The 20,985-nt window shown below is 44.2% G+C and overlaps 1 protein-coding gene across 2 annotated transcripts in view; it reads left to right on the top strand.

Moving 5' to 3' along the window:
• The window catches only part of arid2 (AT-rich interactive domain 2), a 34,204-nt gene that overhangs the window by 8,626 nt on the left and 4,593 nt on the right, over positions 1–20,985 (top strand). Inside the window, exons 4-15 of one of the 2 annotated variants that reach the window (XM_070992045.1) lie at positions 2,828–2,916; positions 8,838–9,056; positions 9,351–9,418; positions 10,227–10,296; positions 10,714–10,964; positions 12,765–12,861; positions 12,966–13,175; positions 13,899–14,063; positions 15,352–15,430; positions 15,579–15,713; positions 16,072–16,295; positions 17,463–19,882. In XM_070992045.1, coding sequence (XP_070848146.1) covers positions 2,828–2,916; positions 8,838–9,056; positions 9,351–9,418; positions 10,227–10,296; positions 10,714–10,964; positions 12,765–12,861; positions 12,966–13,175; positions 13,899–14,063; positions 15,352–15,430; positions 15,579–15,713; positions 16,072–16,295; positions 17,463–19,882 — 4,027 coding nt within the window. Of the gene's footprint in view, positions 1–2,827; positions 2,962–8,837; positions 9,057–9,350; positions 9,419–10,226; positions 10,297–10,713; positions 10,965–12,764; positions 12,862–12,965; positions 13,176–13,898; positions 14,064–15,351; positions 15,431–15,578; positions 15,714–16,071; positions 16,296–17,462; positions 19,883–20,985 lie in introns of both variants that reach the window. The other variant, XM_070992044.1, reaches the window with a different exon arrangement.

The following is a 20,985-nucleotide window of genomic DNA, read 5'->3' as shown; positions in this document are numbered from 1 at the left end:
GGTCAGTGTTGCAGTGAGGTAATTGAAAAACACTCAGGATCAATGAGCCCATGTCTCTGATATGGATACTGTCAGCTGACAGGACTTAACTTTAAGTTTGCTTTCAGGGAACAAACGTTCTGTCCTGTAAACGATCCATCTTTTACACTATTTTCTGATTATTGACAAAGCAAACCACCTTCAGCCTGTGCTGGACAGCTGGCTCTGTTAAATCCCAGCAAACATTTCTGTCCAGAAATTGGCAGTGGCTGTGTTTTGCATGTCTGCGTCCACGTCCAGCAGGGGGCAATCGACTCCCACACACACAGACACGCTGAGGGCATTTGGGCAGCCAGGCAGCTGAGAGTAATTGAAGCCAGGAGTATCTGCTCTGGTGTGACCCAGATGACCATAAATAACATAATACTAGCGACAGTAGCTGTGGCTGCCGCTCTGTCTATTCATCACTCCTCAGGCCTTGTCAGCTTGCCACCCTTTGTGCCCCTTCAGTTATTTGGAGGGAAAATACACCTCGGTTTTGGCTGCGATAATACACACTTTTGGGTTTTTTTTAACGGTTGTGGTGGCTTCTGTTGGGTGGCGGTTGTGTGTTTAAGCGGGAGGGAACTGATGTTCTTCTCATCACGCATGTATGAAAAAGGGGAAGTGCAGACACGAGCAGCTGCAGTCAATCCCATGCCCCCACCTGTCTTCACCCACAGCCTTTTTCTTGCTTATACCCAGACAGCGGTTGATGACGCTGCAGTCAGATCTGGGGCCTATCTCTCCCGCTCTCTTGCGCTCTCCACTCTCTCTCTCTCGCTCCCTCCAAATGAAGGCTGAGTGTATTTATAGTCCAGCGTGTCACCCAGCAGCCAGCGGATGGGGGATTACCTTGGCCGCGATGAACAAGCGGGGCCTCATTCAGAAACAGGCGCTCGCTCGGTGACTCACTGCCACACAGGCAGGGTTCAGCACACTATCACTGCTGAGGTATTTTGCTGCGTGTGTGTGTGTGTTTTTGTTTGTCCGGAAGATTTCTCCGCATTATTATGAGGTGTTTATCAAACTCAAGAAAGCCTGGCACCGTAGTTGCATGCTCGTGGAGAGGATTTTTCCCCCCCAAGTCAAGCGCAAACTTCTCAAGAACGTGAGAATGGAGAATCACGCCAGTCGAAGATTCACTTGTTTCTGTGATTCTGTCACTTACTTAGTTGCATTAAAAGTAGTTTGAACTCCCTCCCTGATCAGTCAACAAGAGCGGTTCCGTCTAATATTGATTGCTTTGTTTGAAAAGTTTTGGGCAGCCCATTCTCTGAAATATGTTGCTGTGCAGAATAATCTTCACCTGATCTAAACAGTGTGTGGAGCACTTTGCTTTTCAGCAGGTAAGAGTCTGGAAAAAAAAACTTGTGGTGGCAGATGCATTCTGAAGTTCATTGCGTCCTCTGTTAGATTTAAATTTTTTAAATTTCTCCACTTTGTGTCTAAGTGCTTGTTGCTGTGGTGTTTCTGTGCTTCTCTCACCGGGCAGACAGTATGGCTTCTCCCTCTGGTTCTCTGTTGTTGATGTTTGGGTGTCTACAGGTGTCGCTCTGTCTTTCAGCCACGGCTCCTTAGGCTACTTATGCTATGTACACACATGTGTTTGTAGTTCCTGGTTTAAGTGGGTGACAATGGAATTATTAAAATTCCTTCAGCTGTTAAGCCTGTTTGGCCGAAGAAACGGCGGGTCCTTGTTCTAAAATTTCTACTTTCATTAAATCAGTAAAGTAAGACTTTTCACTGAGGTCACTTAAAGTGTCCTGGTCCATTAGGCTGCTGGATGAATTCATTCCTATTGCAATGTTTAAATTTGCTTGAGGTTGCATTTTGTTGACAGCACGTACACGTGTAGCGCTTTTATGATCGAACTGGCTGCAGAATGCATGACTCATTTCAGCCTCATTGAAATATTGAAAGCTGTGACGCTTGAATATTCTGTCTGGCATCAACAAAAGGCTGTTTTCCCTCCAAACACAGGTGAACTCAACACGGCTTGCACGCTGTCTGGCCTTTGTCAAGCTTTGTTAAATGCAAAATGTTTCCATACTGCAGCTTTTACATTGGAGGAAGAAGATTGTAGTTATGTTTTAGCACTAGTATAAGTTCTATTCTTGATAAATTATTTACAAATTCAAATTAAGGATCTTCACATATTAATGCTGCATTTTTTTTTTTACCCCGTATATTTGAGGCAGTTGTTTGCTTTAAAGATTTTACGTGACAAGATTCAAATATAATGTCAAGTGAATTTATAGGACCTTTATGTTCATTGTGCTTCAAAGCATGAGCGCAGCATCCTGACTTAGAGCGAAGGATTCAAGAAAGATTCATTATCTCTGTGTTATCAAGATTTAGGATACATGGAATCCTTTTTACCATTAGATTTTAAAATTCAGCTAACCTCGACTACTTTGACATTTTTATTTTTCATGCTGTCGCGCCAAACCAGAGAAAGAGGCAGCTGAGTGTATCACAGAGTAAACAGTTTCCCTCTAATGGGGGACATTTTTTAGTCCTGGTTCTTAGTGTTTAGTTGATAGAAGCTGCTCCCACTTACATTTCAGCATACACTGAGACTGCCAGTGACTAGTTAAGGAGTTTGTACTCAGTATCACAGAGACAGAACGCTGCATCCACTTCAAGGCTTCTGCACTCACAGGGAAATGTGTCTGCATAATTAAAAAATAAATCTTAAGTCACTCAAGTCTTGGAAAGAAAGCAGAGCACAGATTCACTGCAAAATTCACACCATGCACGTCTTGGCTCATCGCCTGATTTTTCTCTCTCTCCTCTTCCTCCGCAGATACTTGGAGAAGTATGAGAAAGTCCACCACTTCGGCGAGGATGATGAAGAAGCGCAGCCGGGGAATCCCAAAGCCTCTCTTCCAATCGGTGCAATTCCCAGCTCTTACAACTACCAGCAACATATTGTATCAGGTAGAAAGTCAGCTTGTTTCTTGTGCGCACCACACTTAGTATTCAGGAGCCGTCTTATTTTTACTTGTGGTCACAAGTTCACTCTGTCTCGGTCACGTCTGTATCAGGTACAGGGATTGAGTTTCTATTTGTATACTTTCTTGTTTTCTTTCTCACTCAGTTTCTCATTTTCTCTCTGAAGTTCATCCCGTCTCTCTGCCCCATGGCCAACTCAAACACTTAATCCTCACGCAGATGTGATTACAGCAAAGCATCACTTCATCAGAGCTGTGTGTGAGATGCATGGGAAACTGGTCAGCCCACAGGTCAAGCATATGCATAGAAATGGGCCTCGACAAAAGCTGTTTGTTCCAAGGGTTTTCCAGTGGGTTGGATTCATTTCACAAGAATTTGATGAGGAAGGAAATATGTTTATTGCGAGTTTTGACGAAGGTTCAGATAGATTTAATGCCACTAATGGTGTTACAAGCTGCAGAGTTTGGCCTGTCTGATTGTTGTTCCCTTTATGAAACAGTTTTCAGCTCAACTGTTTGAAAATTCCTTGTGTTGTGTTAATAAAAATGTGTCAGGTCTTCATGTGCTGTAGTCGAGCAGGCTGCGTTTTGTTGCTGTGATGGTGCCTGAGCTAGAGTGAGGAAAAGCGGATTTTTAAAGGAATAGTGTGACATGTGGAGAAAGTCACTTATTCACTTTCTTGCTCAGGGTTAAATGAGAAAGTTGATACTGCTCATGTCTGTCTGCTTCATATTAAGATGGAACCAGCCACCTGTTAGTTAAGCTTAGCACAAAGACTGGAAACAGGGGGAAATGACTTGTCTGGCATTGTCCAAAGCTGACAAAATCCACCTACCAGCACCTCAAAAATCTTTAATAAACATGTCGTGTCTCCTTTTATATATTCTCTAAATAAATGAATAATGTTAAAATGACAATTTGCAATTTTTACAGGGTCAAGTTCCAGGCTATTACTTGGCAGCGAGCAGCTGATGGGCAACTAACCGCAGCTGCAGGAGGTTACCGTCCCAACCAAGAAATAGTCAGGCACATAACCTCCTGTAAAATGTTGAAATTCTGCTTTAATTGTTATGTAAATTCTGTTACATAAGAGTTTCAAATAACCAAAACATACCATCTCATCGTTTGAGTCAGATGTGTTCTCACTTACCGGTTTAGGTTTAGGTGAGGCGTAGTGCCTGAGGAGGGGGACTCATCTGAAATGATGATTGTTGTTGTGTCCACATCAATACTACATGTATTTGGACATATCCGCAATATCAGGCAAGCAGAAAAGAGTAACGAGCAGCTACACTCCGTGCAGTGTCATCAACACGCCCACTTGCTCGCTGTTCAGCAGTGTAGTAGTGATTCCACTGTGAATGACTGTGTGTAAATATGACTTAAGGAATAGCTCCCACGTTAGAAACAACATTGCCAAATCTCTACCGGCGGACACATTGCTACTGTCGCGTGGCGTACACCGTCATACTGCTCAACCCTAACCAATAGGACTTCAGCAGGAACTAGAGAGCGTGTTGCGATGGTTGTCTCACCAGCCGCTATACCCATCCACATGCTGACGTTCCGACCCATCATTAGACATCGACCATTCCCACCTTCAAACTCGACCTTCATTTTGATCTCAACTAAACACCTGTACGAAATCTGTCCAGTATAAACACCTGGCAAAGTACTGAAAATGGCCTCAGTGGTAGTTCTCACTACTCCTACATTGCCATAATCACACACACAGTCTCACAAGGTGAAAACAGTACCAGTTATGCTGCTGTGGCTGGTAATAATCGTGTGTATATGATGTATGTATAGCAGATGTTCTCTTCTTTGTTTTTTGGACAGACCTAACAGACCGCTAGCAGCAACTACATATTTTCTGCTCAGACATGAGTGGTATCAATTTTCTCATAGGCGTCTCAGCAATAAAGCAGATAACACATCTCCCAAAATGCTGACTTATTTCTTTAACCCATAAAAGCTGGCCTGCCAGCTGTCTCATCTGCAAATTGAGCTATTTGATGCATAATCTCACCTCAGAAGTAATGTTCTTTTTGTGAGATTTTTTTTGTCATCTGATCGCACATATTCTGTATTTTTGCTTCATTTTGGTCAGGTTGTTCTGTTCTGCTAACTTCAAGCTTTCTAAAAAAAATCCTTTGGTATCTGTTTCGCTCTGTGTTTTCGGCACATAATCTCCAGGGTGATTTTTATTTATAATCTCATGATGCAGGCGCTACAGCACCAACTATTGGACATCCCTATTGCCTCATCAGGCTGTTTAATTAATTCTGCCTCACACAGCAATTACTCCAAAGTTTCGGACAGCAGGAGTGTCTGTTTAATGTTTCACATTTAAATACCAAGAGGGCCCCTGTCATGGCCAACCTCTCTGCCGTTTGACCAGTTCACGAGTGTACTTAATGTACTTCACATTCATCACTTTTATTACCCAGTGACTCATTTAATTTAGTTTTCATCTTGCCAAGCGCTGCTGTGTTTGGACCAAGGCTATGAAGCTTGCGTTTGCAGTAATTGTCAGCGCCTTTTTTTTTTCTTTTTTTTTTGTGCCCACACACCTAAGCATTGACTAATAATCTTTTAAACCCAAGCATGCTGTTGCTTTCATGCTGAAAGACCAGCATCTGAGTAACCACATGCTGTATAGTAAATGTTTTTGCACAACTTGCCAAGGCCAACCTCTTGTCTGTATTGTCCAACCCCGCTCACTCGCAGTGAATGCGAGCTGTCCATTAGACTCACAGTGTTGGACTGTTGACTGCTGTGCTGCTCTCTGAGGTAAATTGACTGTCCTGACAGCAGTTATTGATGAAGGGAAGGAGGAAGCACTTGTTGGTTTTCCCTCAACCTCAGTTTAGATTAGAGCCTCCAGCCTTTTAGTGGCGGGCTCTTTTCTCTACCAGTCAGCCCTCTGCCTGCTGAGCTAATGGACTCCAAAACATGACCAGGGTGGGAAAAGGCACACGACCAACAGCGGCAAACTTTGTCTGTGGGTTGGAAGTTTTGCTCATTCACTACCCAGATGAGTCAGATATTAAAGAATATGGTGGTTTCCCCCAACAGTTGACTTAGCAATTTTACTCTCTTGGAAAGCTTATTATTGTTGGTTTTAGCATGTGTGCTGGGGCTAAAACCATTCATTTTAAATAGGGGTGTGCCCTGTATACCACCTGCAGTGGAAAATACCCCAACGCTAGGGACAGAGGTTCCAGGGACAGTCAAGAAACACTGTAGTAGTTTCACAGCGCTGTACAGAGAGACATATGTCGCATGTGCTACGTAAACATCAATCTGTGTGATGAACGACATTACCGCAGTAGCACCAGTGTGTTGACACCATTGTTTTAAAATGTTTGTCTGAGGTGAGGGTTTGTGCACTTGTTTGTCCATACATCCAACACCACTTCCCAAAATTCCATGCTAACTGCTGCCATATTGGTGCATGTCCACAATAAAAATCAAAATAGCCTGCTGAATTTTGTTTTGCTGTAGATGCAAGGCATGGATTCATGACACAGGATACTTGGTTAAATTCAAAATGTGGGGTTTTATGCCAAAATACCTGATCTGGTATAGATAGCAACAGTAATAGGTCTATAATATATTATGATTAACTTACCCAATGCAATTTGCTTCTAAATATATTTTCTTTTTTCTTTCTGCATGTAACCAGGCTGCCATGATATCATTGGAATTATTTTGAAAGTAAATTAAAACTTACATCAAGATAAAAGATTAAGTGACTTCTAGTCTCTCCTAGACACACAGCAACTGACAGAAGCAGGAGGTCACATTATACAGAGAAATGTTAGCTGTTTCTGGGGGAATAAATGTTAATGTTACTTATAAAAGGGGAACTTAAAAAGGGCAATGAGAATGCCGAGCTTTCGCGTTTCATCAGGAGCCATTAATGACCCCAACAAGCGCGTCATGTCTCGGAAAGAAGTTTAAAAAGAAAATGCACACATGCAACCTTTTACTGCGTACTGTGGTTAGAAATTGAGTACAGTTAACGGATAATTAGCCTGATCAGCCACTGTGTTGTCAATACAAACACACATTATTAGACTGTAAACCATTAATCAAACCGATGACTAACTGAAGTCAGTGAATGTCAGACAACTGTATGATGCTTTAGCAGTTACCTTGTGTTTCTGTGGCGCTGACAAAATATACGTACACTATTTGATTTAAATGGAAGCTTTGTGTGCTCTCTGGGGAGAACATTTCGCTTTCAAATCTATTAATGTTTACGGAGTGAGAGGAAACTCGTTCTGCCGTTGATGTCCAGTTTGATGATGGAGAAACTGGGCAACAGTCCAAAGTTTTTAGTTTGCTTTTAGAAAGTAACTAATAGCAGCATCTTATCCTCATATTTGAGCTGGAAACCAGGAATGTTTGGCGTTTTTGCTGGAAAAATGATGAAAGACGAAACAATCAGCAGAATAGTTACTGAGTAATTTTCTGTTATTATTCTATCATTGATTAATGGAGGGGTCAGACATATGACTTCAAATGAACTCTTTTTGGGAGTTCAAAAAAATCCCCTTATGATATGTCAAATAGCAATGATTATAAAGGCTGACTGAGACATTTACAGGTTACAAATCAGCTTGTCAGCGTTCTCTTCTTTGGCACTTCTGTACTACATTTTCTTGTTACTTATTAGCTGAAATACACACTGGTATCAATATGTCTGCATTAATATCAGCTGATATAGTAGTCTCTGTGTCCCAGGCTCTGAATTGAAATTTAGCTGTGATGTAGTCGAACAACCACGCTGAAACCATGCTATGCTGGCTAGGCAGGCTCAGCGATGGTTAATTATTTGACAGTTGGTCTGGAAATCTCTCACTGAGCTTTGGTCTGCCCTGTTGTCTCGTCGTGTTTTGGTCGCAGGCCTGCGACAGCTTTTAATTCACTCCACTCAGAAAGCCTCGTCTGTCAAATGGAATGTCGGAACATCAGTCCGCCGCACTTCTGTACAGCACTGGCTCGCTGCAGGTGTCGGAGGACGAGCGGAGACGGGCAGGTTTTGAAAGGAGCTGTTGCTGCTGTAACAGCAACTCGGCAGAATTACATTTGCCTGCACAAACCTTTTCAGCATGGAAATCAAATTCACTCAGCAGGACTCCTGTCTGCTTTATGATTGGTTTCCAGGGGCAGCGGTCTACAAAGATCCTGCACCAAATTGAAATATTCACTGTATGGAAAAATGACACCTATGCACACAAAATGATGGATGGCAGAAAATCAAAGCATAGGGTGGGAGGAAACTTAGGTCTTTTGTTGACACAATGATTGCACTTTCACAGACTGGATCATCTGTCATTTAGAGCTACCGACTAACATTCAAGTCATGATTCTTTCCCCACACACAGGGTTCCCCGAGTAGTCGGGATTAGAAGTCTTTTAATTACAAAAAGCCCATCATGGAGGTTGACTGAGTCAGAGACAAACACAATTAAAAGTTAGAGAACGTCCATGTTCCTCGGTGAGACGAGGCATGGCTCATCAAACTAATCTGAACCAGAGACGGCTTTCACTGAACAGCTTCATGCCCCATTTGGTTTGCTTAAACTCAGTTAAGGAAAAATAAATTTGAGTTAAACTGGTTGGAGGTGCGCACAGGCAACAGTACCACAAACTAGGGCAAGCAAAGGCTTTCCTCTTATTCTGCAGCGATCCTCTTGCAATATTCGCACGTTGCAGTGATAACTTTTAAAATCCAAACTCCTCTACAGTCACTGCCCAAGTGTTGTTTGTCTTACCCTGCTTCATTTCTTCTTTCTCAAACTTCTGAATACACTGTATATAGTAACACTGAGATATCTCCTCTTTTCCAGACTATCTCCGCCAAAGCTATGGACTGTCTACGGATTTCGTTCCACCGTGTGACTACAACAAACTGGTGCTCTCCCTCCTTTCGGGCCTACCTAACGAAGTGGACTTCGCTGTTAATGTTTGCACTCTGCTTTCCAACGAGAGCAAGCACGCCATGCAGCTGGACAAGGACCCCAAACTGGTCACGTTGCTGCTGGCCCACGCCGGCGTCTTCGACGACTGTACGTTCCCAGCCTTGCTCAGTTTGTGCTCTTTAAGTTGAAAATGTAATCTGAACGTTATTGAGGCTAGTCTAGTTTTCATTTTAATTGTTCAGCCCTGCAGAAGAGCATTTATTCGGGGGTGCAAACTCATGATACGCTGCCTCCTTTTTCCACCTCTTTGCTCTAGGATCAAGTGTTCTCTGCTCGTGGCAATTTAATTTATCGGGGGGTGGAAGAAGAAGTGAATAGAGACAAATAATACTGAACTGAAACACTGATGCTCTGCTCTAACCCTCCATTGTTCCTTTGTAGCGCTAGGCAGCTTCTCTGGGGTATTTGGAATGGACTGGAAGGAGAAAACCTCAAGGGACTTTGTCAGGGTAAAGTTTAAAAAAAGTTTTATTTGTGTGACCTGTTCTGTCTCCTGGAAGTTGTCTACTAAATGTATATCTCTTGATTTGGCCATTATATGTAGATATTAGGCTCTGCTTTCACTAATAAGCCACAGGGCGTCCGTTTCATGCTCTGCAGTGCGAGGATTGGCAGAAAACTGCGGTGCATCCCTACAGAGGAACCTCAGAGAGCAGTTTTCTCTGAGGCGTCTTTAAAACCAAACTGAGGTCAATTCACTTTGATCTCACTCAATTTAAGAGACATACTTGAAAGTAAAGTCATGACTCAAAAATAATGTATTTAATTTATCCTGCATTTTTGTGGCTACTCGTCCTGAAGGGAGTTCAGAGGTCAGCCAGTAGACGTCCAGCGTCTTTCTCAAGGACAATTTCTATCCAGTTAAAAAGGCTTTGATCTGTAATCCAGGGGAGGACTGGACTCCCACTCAGACTGTCTTAATAACATAGAGCAAGAAAGAATTCCCAAAGATTTGTTAACAGTTGTTAACTGCATAGTGTGCTTGTACGAGATTAAAGGGCAACTGTGCCACATCAAAGTCTGCTGAGTGAGTTTACCATATTCCCGCAGCCCACTCCTCATCTCTGCTCAAGGCTGGCAGCTCAAGGCTACATTGACTGCTACTAGCAAAACAGCTAGCTGAAGCTCTGATCAAACTGTCGCGGTCAAATTGCATCATGGCGCACTTTGTTTTAAGTTAATAGAGCCAAATTTGGCTGCAGTTGAAACATTAGCGTCATTTCAAATGCACCGCTAACAGCTGCTGCTCTTCTGCAGTTCTGGAAGGAGGTGGTGGAGGACGCTGAAGTCAGGGAGCTGATCTGGGACAAGAGCAACCCAGCACAAGGTAAACACGCTCGGCGTAAAAGCCACAGAAAGCAATGAAAGGGTACACTCCTGTGTGCTCCCACGGTATGTTTCACACCTAAAATGCCATGACATGCTCAAGAGTGCAGACTTTGTTTACTGTGTAATACCTGCGAGAGAGAAGTGGGATGTGTTCTGTGTTTTTAACCCCTCTTTCTCATTGGAAGCAGAAGTCCCATCCTTGCATACAATAATTATTTCATATTCCCTTTAGAAAAGATTTGCAATAAGTAAAAGCTAAAGTCCACAAATGACAACGCAAAACAACACACTATTTTAGAATTATGTCAGGTTATCTTTTCTTGTAGCTTGTGATCCTCAAAGATCCTCACAGCGCAAGCTCACACCCCCATCTGGCACGAAGCTTTAAATTGTTCCTGCTCTGTTCTCTTTGCAGATGGTACAACGTGTGAGGAGCACTGGCAGAGCCTCTTCCACCCGCCACGGAACCCGGGTATCAGTGACATGGAGGCCCAGCGGGTGCTGCAGATTGCCGTTATCCTGCGAAACCTCTCCTTCGAGGAGGCCAACGTCAAGCTGCTGGCGGCCAACCGAACGTGCCTGCGCTTCCTTTTGCTCTGTGCCCACTGTAACCTCATCTCACTCCGACAGCTTGGACTTGACACGTTGGGCAACGTGGCTGCTGAGGTTGGTCAAGTGTTCCTGCTCGGGGCTCTCGTTCTGGGCTTTGCAGAGTCAAAATAACCGTTGTGACTTTAAAAAACAGCCTTTTAAAAAACTGATGCATGAATTTGGGTCAGACCAGTAATGAAGTAAGAGTGAAGTTCCTGGTGAGGAAGGGTTGTTCCCAAATGTAGGTTACTGTGACACAATAAACTGTTTTGTCTTTACCATCATCTCTTCTCCAAAAACGAAGAGAGAAGTGCCAAAGAAAACTTGCAAACTGTGTAATGTGCTATTCAGCGCAGCAGTCCGAACAGATTAAAATGACCGTTTGCCAAACCCCTCCCCTGTAGAGTGACTGTCCACTCACAGCATAGCAACAGTAACTAGGCACGGCAAGCCTGCCGAGCTTTGGATTTCTCCACCTGTTGAAGTAGTGTGCATTAGACTGTAGTACAAGTGATGCTTGAATGAATTGAAGTGAATTAAACTGTGTTCGTCTGCTCTAATATAAGCAGCCAGCGCTCACATGGCTGGCTAAGTAGCTCACTAGCTACAGTAGAAACTGTTTTTCCCAAGGCCAAGGTACACATTGTTAACTAACTAGAAGACATTAGTTTGTGGGGTACGTTCAAGTTTTGGACTAGCACAGAGTTTTCAATGAATCCATAGAGCTGTTGCTAGCTTAATGAGCTAGCTGCCTGTAGCTGATAGAATCTGCCATCATTATTTCTGCTGGCAAAATCAATGGTTGTTTTCTAGAAATGAGGAGTACGCTTTTATCACATCTGTCTGAAATCTGTGCCATCGTTATTATTGTAAACTGCACATGTGCTCCCCCTGAACAGAAAGCTTGAAGGCACAGCAACAGTAACTAAGGGGGGAGGTTGAAGCAGTTGTTCTTATGAAGCTGTTTAGGGAGCATCTGCTGTGAAAACGTGCTTACTAGCCATTAGTAACTGTTAGCTTTCTCTTGGTTGATAAGGACTTGTGCAGATCAGATGTGTTGACAGCACGATGGCTTGCTGGCTAAGACACTTACATTATCTTCTTCCAGTATCTATGAATTGATAATGAAATGATTAGTTCCTGTTCAAAAACAGACATGTCTACGAGGTTCTTTAGGGAAGAAATGGCGATGTCTGCCAAATGGTGTGTTATGTCACTTCCAAGTGGTCTGTTTTTCAGAATAATGTTTTCATATTATATATATATTATTTGTAAATTATCACATGTTCTAGCAGCTACATACATACATTAAACTCAGACCTTCTAGTCCAACATGAAAAAAAATGTAGAACTAGATATGCTGAGAATGCTTGTGACATGGTGGCGGTGAGTACATCACATGTGCTCGCTTCATTTTTAATATCACATGTATTGGTATGAGATCAATGTACATGAGAGATCTATTTTTAGAAACTATGCACAGGGTCCCTGATAGTATCAGTTAAGCCTTTGATGCCATTAATTGGATTGTTGCTTTTAGGACACTTCAGATATGATACTGCAGTGCTTTTGTAAATGTAAATAATATGAATGCTACTAGACTGTTTTTTTTTTTACTTGTGTATGTGTTGTGACTCAGAACACAAATGATTAATGGCGTGATGGAAGTACTGTGTTTGGCTTCTGGCTGCTTACAAATATAGCAACAAGCCATGCTTTTATCGCTTCAGTGCAGTTATTATTCAAGTTAGTGTGTCTCTCATTGTCAGAGCGGTTTGAATGTGAGAAGCAGGTTGTAATATTTATAATCAGTGTTGCCATTCTGGCTTGCTGGACTGGGGGATCGTTGAATAAATCTTATCTGACTTCTTGCAGCTCCAGCTGGATCCGGTTGACTTTCGGACGACTCATCTGATCTTTCACACCATCACCAAATGCTTGATGTCCAGGGACAGGTTTCTCAAAATGAGAGGTGAGTTTTCTTACTTATTATGCCGACTTCTCAGTGTCAGTAAGCAGCACAGAACATCTCAAGTTAAATGTGTTTTTTTTTATTTCTGTGTGTGTCCCCTGAAGCCATGGAGATCTTGGGCAACCTCAGCAAGGCAGAGGACAATGGTGTGTTGATCTGCGAATATGTGGACCAGGACTCTTACAGGGAGGTAATAATGCTCCTCACCCTGCCTGACCTCATGCTCCTCATGGCCTCCTTGGAGGTGCTGTACCTGCTGGCCCAGCTCGGAGAGATTCCCTGCAGCAAGATTGCCTCCGTCGACCACAGCATAGGTATGAATCCTACTGTCATACTAGAGGTGACACCTTCGGACTGGTTGGTTGATATGCTCTTGTCTGACCACATTGTCATTGGTCGAACAATCACGGGTGTTACTTTCATAAAGACTGACAGACTACTTCCCATATAGCTCTGGATAATGTCTTAATAAGCTCAAGGGTGCAGTGCTTTAAAAGAGAGAGGCAGCTGCATTAGATTAAAGCAAAAGTAGTGTATTTTTAGTTAATTTAGTAATAACATGCAGATTGCCCCACTCCCACCCCCCCACCACAACCAACCAATCGATTGGTTGAAGAGCAGGTAGAATTTTAGTCAGCCAGGATTTTCTTTGGTTGGCCTCAGCCCTAAATCATACCACGACACTCTACTTGGTTTGACTGTTTAATGTCGGTTCATTCCAGTCCCTTCTACTTAATAAGTGAATCCAGAGCTTGAAATCTAATGCCACATGGGCTTAGTGGAGTTTTGGTAACATGTCTGCCTGCCAAGTTTTATCACGCTATTCTTTCCATTCATGAATAACTGGCTCAAATGACAATGTCTCTTTCCTTGCACCCTCATCTTTATCTTAAGGGTCTGGTTTGGATTGCATTCTCATTGCAGGACTGAAACCTTTTCTTTGATCAGCTCAGTGGATAAATGTGTTTGCCTGTTTTGACGAGGCTCCACTGCGCTGATCCTCATGTGTTTTCTTCTTTCTTATTCTCTATGGTCAGACTTGTTAGTGAGGTTAGTGTCAGTTGACCTTCACACGTTTGGACCTGATGCCCTGACAGCGGTGCGGTTGATCGAGCATCAGGCCAGTGCCGACCAGGCAGCCGAGGTTCGACCGCAGCTGGTAGAACAGGTACCTGCAGCAGTGCAGGGAGCTCCAGCACCTGGTGAGTTTTGTTTTTCAAATCTATACATATATGTATCTCCTTTGTTTATTGTGAGTGGAAATGATACAAATCTACACAAGACCACAGGCAACAGCTAATCTGTGTGAGTTTGCTGCAGCAATTTGTGAATCATGCATGCAGAGTGAAGGTAACAGAGGAATCCGGCTGCCGTAAACCGTATGACTGAGCCAGTGAACAAAACCTCGGCAGAGCATCAAATGAGAGCTTGTTTGTGGTCAACTCTGAGACTTGATGCATCAGTTGAGATCAGATCAACAAAACACCACAAATAGCCCCATAGTGTTTGTATTCGACTCTAAAGACATTTAATATTATGTTTGCCCAAAGCTACTGATTTTGAACTGTAAAAAATGTGTGTAGGAAACAGTCATAGAATCACTGCCAGTTGGCAACTAATTCACTTACAGGTGCTAACTCACCTGTTGCTGAGCCATTGGAATACTGCAGCACATCCTTCACTTCAAAGTGTTTACCAGACCAGTTTGATTTCTACCCATTCCTGGCTGAAATACCTGCTGATTATCCATGTCGGGGTTTTTTTGTCACTTGAAATAAGTTGCTTGGGATTTTCACATTGAAAAATGCAGTTGAATTGTGTCACATTGCACATCAGACGTTCGCGGGTTTCTGATCTGTTAATTCTTACATGCTAATAAGGACAGCTAGAGTCGAGCGTTGTTCCATATCTGGACATTTTCCCATCTGTGATGAAACAATTTGCAACTGTTCAAAACACATTTGAAGTACAAAACTAATCAAATTAGGTTAAAGTTAAAAGCAACATTAAAGCACTGAGCAGTTTTTCTAGGGGGTTCAAGACCACCACAGAAATTAATAGCTATTTAGTCTTAGATGTCGATACTTTTTAAGAATTGCTTGTTGTTTGCCACCCGCTCATATCATGGTGGGACAATGAGACAAGGTAGTGAAATGCAGAGGTAAAAGCAGCTTTCCAAAGTTGTCACGGGTCAGTGTGTGAATTAACGAGTGACCCTGGAGGGAATTTAACACACCTAACCTTGGAAGTGTCATTCCTGTACTGTTGATGTGCTCCACTGGGCTACAAAGTTGTTAGTTTGCTGACATCTAGTGGACAGCCTGGGGAGTATTACAAACATGAAGTCTATTGACTCAATGGACAAACTCACTGCGTTCTTGCAGTGGAGTCTTCAAGTTTTATATAAATTATGCTGAAACATTGTTTTGTTCTGTTTTTTTGTTTGTTTGTTTGTTTGTTTATTTCCTTTTTTCCATTTTGTTTTTTCAGTAACAAGGGTCCCAGTTCAGTCCACTCAACCACCACCTGGTATTGTTGAACTAGATGGGGAAAAATTTACACTGCAGTGGTAAGAGTCATTCATCTATAGATATGATAATTTGACTTAAGACGAACATTCAGATGTATTTTGTCAGAAAGCAAATTTAGGATTTTCCTGTTGTTTGTCAGCATCTTTTTTGCTTGCGTCGTAACTACTCTGTCTGTTTCTCCAATAGGCTAAACGCACACTTCGAGACAAACGCTGAGGGCTCTGTGTCTCGATCAGAAATGTACTCCGAGTACCTGGGCACGTGCAGCAAAATGGGACGAAGCAACATCTTGAACTCCACTGGCTTCCTCAAATGTCTGCGGTTAGTCCTGTTTCATCCTGTCTGCTCCACCAGCACAGAGTACTGATTAATGTCTGCGTCCTGATCAAGATCGTTTGCCACACAGCAGTTGCTGCCCTTTGCCTCTGTGCAGCAGCTCTAACAAAGCATAGCTGTTTTGAGTTTTAGCAACCATGACCTAGCAAGATACGAGCAAATTTTGAAGAAAAGCATCATTAGTTATTCAGGAAAATTCTTTCTGTTGCTTCTTACTGCATGGGACATTGGTGGCTAGAAGAGTTTCTTTAGAAAGTATTAGAAAATGTGCTTAGTGTACAACAGGAAGTAATCAACAGCCTGAATAAAAGCAATTTTCCTCCGTCTCCTCCTGCCACCCTAGGACTGTGTTTCCCAACCACACGATGCGGCGGCAAGAGGAGGTTAAGGCCAATGGTCAGGTTCAGATTCTCCTGGTCGGGCTAAGGCGAAGGTCAATCCCCCTGCCCATCCAGCTGTACTACCAGCAGCCTCAGCAGCAGCAACAGCAGCAGAATCCGGCAGCAGCTCCTCCACCTCCAGCAGCCCGACAGGAAGCTCCCGGAGACCCTCAGGCCCCGCCTCCAGGTAGAACGACTAGAATTAAGCATCTTTAGATTCTTTCATCCACGTTGTCTCTCTTTTGGGATGGTTCACACTGCAAGAGGCTGTACTAGCTCCAAAGTTAAAAATGCTATACATACAACTAGAAACTGTTTAGGAAACTAATGTATTCACTCTTATGTTTCCCCCTGGGTCACTGTTGACATACTTTTGCAATTAGTAAAACTCCTAGACAAGGTTCATGTCAGAAGCTAAAGAGCTATGGAGGAAAAGAAAAAGCGCTTCAGAAAAGTGGTACTGAGAAGAAGGATGCTGGCAGCCATGCAGAGAGAGCAGAGCTGGTACCACTGAGACCAAGATGGCTGAACTAATTACAAAGACAAACGTCTTGAGAAAATGTTTGTAGGAAAAGAAGTTACTTGAAGGAGCTTATTAGGGAAATTGAAAGGATGTATCACAGTCATGAAACTGAACACAAAAGGACACTTGCCAGTGGTGTTTTGTGTTGTGGAAATTGAATTAATTATGAAATCATTAATAAAGTAATACTTAGAATATTGTCCACTTAGTTGTTCAAATGCTATTTTCTCTTTGCTGCATCTCATCAGCATCATATTTTAAAGAATGTTAAGCGTGATTCGAAAAACTCATTAGAATCACATTAACGTTGTGGTCATTATAACTTGTATTGAATTGAACAACAAAGTCATCCTAGCTGAGCATGTGTAGCTCATTCAGGGTTGTTTATGCCATTTTTCCTGTTAATACACAGTAGTGAATCTCCAGCCTTTTTCTGTTTTGTCGCATTCTGAGGTTTTTGGCTCCTGTGCCCATCAGGTTGGCAAGTGGTGAGCAGGGTTTATACTGCAAGACTGTATCCAGCTTGCATGATGTGCTGCCCGCTTAGGTAATCCTGATTATTGGCCCCTTCTGGTACTGTTGAAGCTTCAGTGACACATGCTGTACATTCTGTCACAGTAACAGAAGAAATTGCCTGAATACAGACGATACGCTTCAAATGATATATTGATGCATGTGATCATATAGTTAACCCTGCCTCACAGTATACTGCTGTGTATAGTGGCTGTGTATAAAATATTATAAAGAGTCTTTGTAAACTCAGAAAACTGATTATTAAGTTGTATCATGGATTTAAACAGTTCTTTGTGTCTGTGTTTAATGTGTGACCAGGCTTACCTCCCGGGCATCCCAGTCTTGCGCCGCAGTTTGTCCGTGCCCTGGGCCCTAGCTCCGCTGGTGCCGCCCCATCCATGGCCTTGTCTACACAGGAACCTCCCCATGCAAGCCACCCGACTGTTTCCCGTCACCTGGTGCCCTCGCAGGTGCCTCTGCAGTTACCACCTCTGGCAGCTGTGCAGCAGCAACAGATTCGCCCTGTTCCAATGGTCCAGATTCCGACATCGGCGCCAGCTTCCCAGAACCACAGTCCCCAGAATCCTACTGCTCCACCTGCAACTCAGCAACACTCCCCAATGCTCCCCACGGGGACACCTGTCACGCTATTTCAGCAGGTACCACAGGGCCACATCCTCACCGCCAGGGTACAAGGTGTGTGCCCTCCAATCACCCAGCACCCACCCCTGCCACAAACCCCTCCCCTGTGTGGACCTCAGGGTGGAGCTCCCCAGATGGAGCCTCAGTGTGTTGCTGCAGCATCGACACCCTCTCCTTCCCTCCAGGTTGGGGGTGCTCCGGCATTGAGTATCGCGGGTGTGCCCAATTCCCAGGGGTCACGCGTCACATTTCAGAATATCGCTCCCAAACCAGCACCAAACCAGTCAGGTGGACCAGGAGCCACGATAGCAACTCCCAACCAGCAGCCTCAGCCTCAACAGCAGCCCCAGAGTGTCGTAATAGTCAGTCCCAACCCTCAACAGAGCCCAGCCTACACCCCTGCCATACACCAGATTGTTCTTGCCAACCCCTCCGCCATTCCCGGTGCCCAGACTGTCCAGATAGCAGGGCAGCCTGGAGCTGCTTCAAACCCCTGTCCACCTCCAGCTTCTCACTCCAGCACCCAGGTCCAGTCCAGTCAAACTGTCAGCCACACACTGTCCATGAAACGGCATCAACAGCAGCAACATCAACAGCAGCCGCTCCAAATAATTTCCCAAACTCCTCCCTCTCAGCCTACCTCCACTGAGTCCAGCTTGATCAAACAGCTACTGCTTCCAAAGCGAGGGCCTTCTACTCCGGGAGGAAAACTCATCCTACCCGCTCCACAGGTGCCCCTTCCCAACAGCACAATAGCCCAGAGTCCACAAGTCATCTACCAGACAAGCTACAGTACCCAGAATCCCTCTCCACAGCCCCAGCAGCTCAATGTCCAGCTAGTTCCTGGTCAGCTTCCTGCAGCAGGAACCCCAGCCCTCCAGACAGTCCAACTCTTGCCAGGCCAGCTAATTTCCACAAGTAGCCCAGGAGCGGCTACCATCATCCAGGGCCCTGCAGCAGCTGGACAAGTCACATTTACCGTGGTCCCCAACACTGGTTTCACCACCTCTACTGCTGCTGTTGCTGCTGTCAGCCAGGGTGCTATGGCACCAGGAGTTCCTCCTCCTCCATTCTCTACTGGAACAGTGCCCCACCATGCCCCAGCAGCTCCACCGCCACCACTGCCAGCCCCTCTCAGAGGGGACAAAATAATTTGTCAAAAGGAGGAGGAGGCCAAGGATGCGACGGGGCTGCACATCCATGAGAGAAAGATAGAGGTGATGGAGAACTCCTCTTTGGCAGAAGGAGACTCCTCCAATGGGAAAACCAGTAACGGTGACGTTGCGGCAGGTGCCAAGCTGCTAAATGGTCGGAAGTGCATGGAGTCTAATCTACCTCCATACCACTCAGGGAACAGCCAGGGGGCGCTCAATGGCCCGGCTACAGAGAGTCATCCTGCTAATGGGAAGCAGGCCCTCTCACCCAGTCTGAACACCCCTCTGGAGGGCAGCCCCGACCCCAAAAAGACTCTAGTCAATGGGGTGTGTGACTTTGATCGGGGTGACAGTGGTGGCAACTTCAACAAAAACATTCCAAATCACATTGCTTCCAAACAGTACTTGGGGAATGGGGAGGTGGGCCCCTCTGAGAAGAGTCATGGGTCAGACCCCCCTCTCCCTAGTCCTCCTCCCCCCCAGCAGGACACTGCCAAAGCCCAACAGGCTGAGCGCCTGGCCAATGGACCCCAGACAGTAGGCAACAAGCCTCCTTCGGAATTAACCAATGGACCTTTGGGGCTGGGCCACACTGTGCCTGTGCTAAGACAGCAACTGCTCCCCAATTCCACCCTCCCCTCCACTGTTACTCATACCTCCCAGAGTCTTGCTGCCTCTCCTGCAAATGGAGTGGCCTCTGAGGCTCGAGGTCTCAAGAGATCAGCTGAGAATGAGGACTGCAGTGCAGCGGCAGCATCCTCGGGGATCCCCAATAAAGTGGGAGTGCGGATCATCACCATCAGCGACCCCAACAACGCCGGCAGCAGTGCCACCATGGTGGCAGTGCCAGCAGGAACAGACCCAAGCACAGTAGCCAAAGTAGCAATAGAGAATGCCACTCAGCAGAGGAACTGCTCACCCACACAGGCAGCTGGCTCAACGGTGAGTCATTATAGGGTTAGTCTCACAGTAAGCCACATTTATCCACAGTGTCTTCTCGTTGTGTTACTTGATGTCAAGTCTGTGACAGAATGTGTCTTGCATGTCTGTCACAGACACATAAGGGGTGAGTATTTGCATTACCAAGGTGTCTGTGTCTAATTCACCACCTACTTTTTTGGATAAGGGTTTTCTGTGACATTTTCATTGTAAACAAACAGATTTATTTACATTCACCGAACACGTTTCTGTGTTCCCTTTGCAGTCTAGCAGACAGGTTGGGGGCATCTCCCACTACAAAACATATGCAAAGCTGTTTTTTTGCATTCCTTTGATTATATGCTGATTTTGATTTTGCTCTTTATTGATACGTTTGTTCTGTGGAGTTTACATACAGCAATTATTTGACATGTAGGGTACTACTCAGCGTCTCCCTCTGTCTTAAGGTTCAGTATTTAAGAATGTGAAGCAATTTTCATGTATTAATCTCCTTGTATTGGCAATGTGTGAACATTTGTCACATAACAAAAAGACCAGGAAAACCCAATGGCTTTAACATTTATGTGCACTTCTGAGTGCCTTGGCTCTCTTCTGTTCCCCTACAGCACCAACATTGTGCAACACAAGCTAACGTTAGTTTAGAAAGTCAAAGATAGCTGGCTATCCTTAGCTTGCTTTCCTTCTTGCTCGCTAGCATTCTCGCAAGCAAAATGCTACGAGTCGATGTGTTTGTTGGCTAGTTTGCCAAATTTTCTTTACAAGCCTATTTGATTTGTGGTACTAACTTATGTTTTATGACAAACAGTGTTGATTTTAGCTGACCTAAGCTAACGTTAGCCAGCTAGCTGTAACAAAGCCAATGGTCCAAACACAATATAGGAACATTACATATAGTTCCCTTATTCAGAATATAATTCAATTGAATTATTTATTTTCCATCATTAATTTCAGTGTTTAGTCTTGTGTATGTCAGGTCACTGTGTTGGCCGATGCCCAGAATGATGCATGTTGGTGCTGACAGAGTCTTAAGCAGGGTGAGCATGAGCTCTGTCCCTCACTTAATTGCCACCGGTTCCATTAATTTCAGTTATTTTCTGAAAGTTCCT

This window comes from Chaetodon trifascialis, chromosome 22 (genome assembly GCF_039877785.1).
Source record: "Chaetodon trifascialis isolate fChaTrf1 chromosome 22, fChaTrf1.hap1, whole genome shotgun sequence".
Lineage (NCBI taxonomy): Eukaryota > Metazoa > Chordata > Actinopteri > Chaetodontiformes > Chaetodontidae > Chaetodon > Chaetodon trifascialis.
The sequence above is the reverse complement of the archived record's forward strand: the minus strand, read 5'-3'. Positions and strand labels throughout refer to the sequence as shown.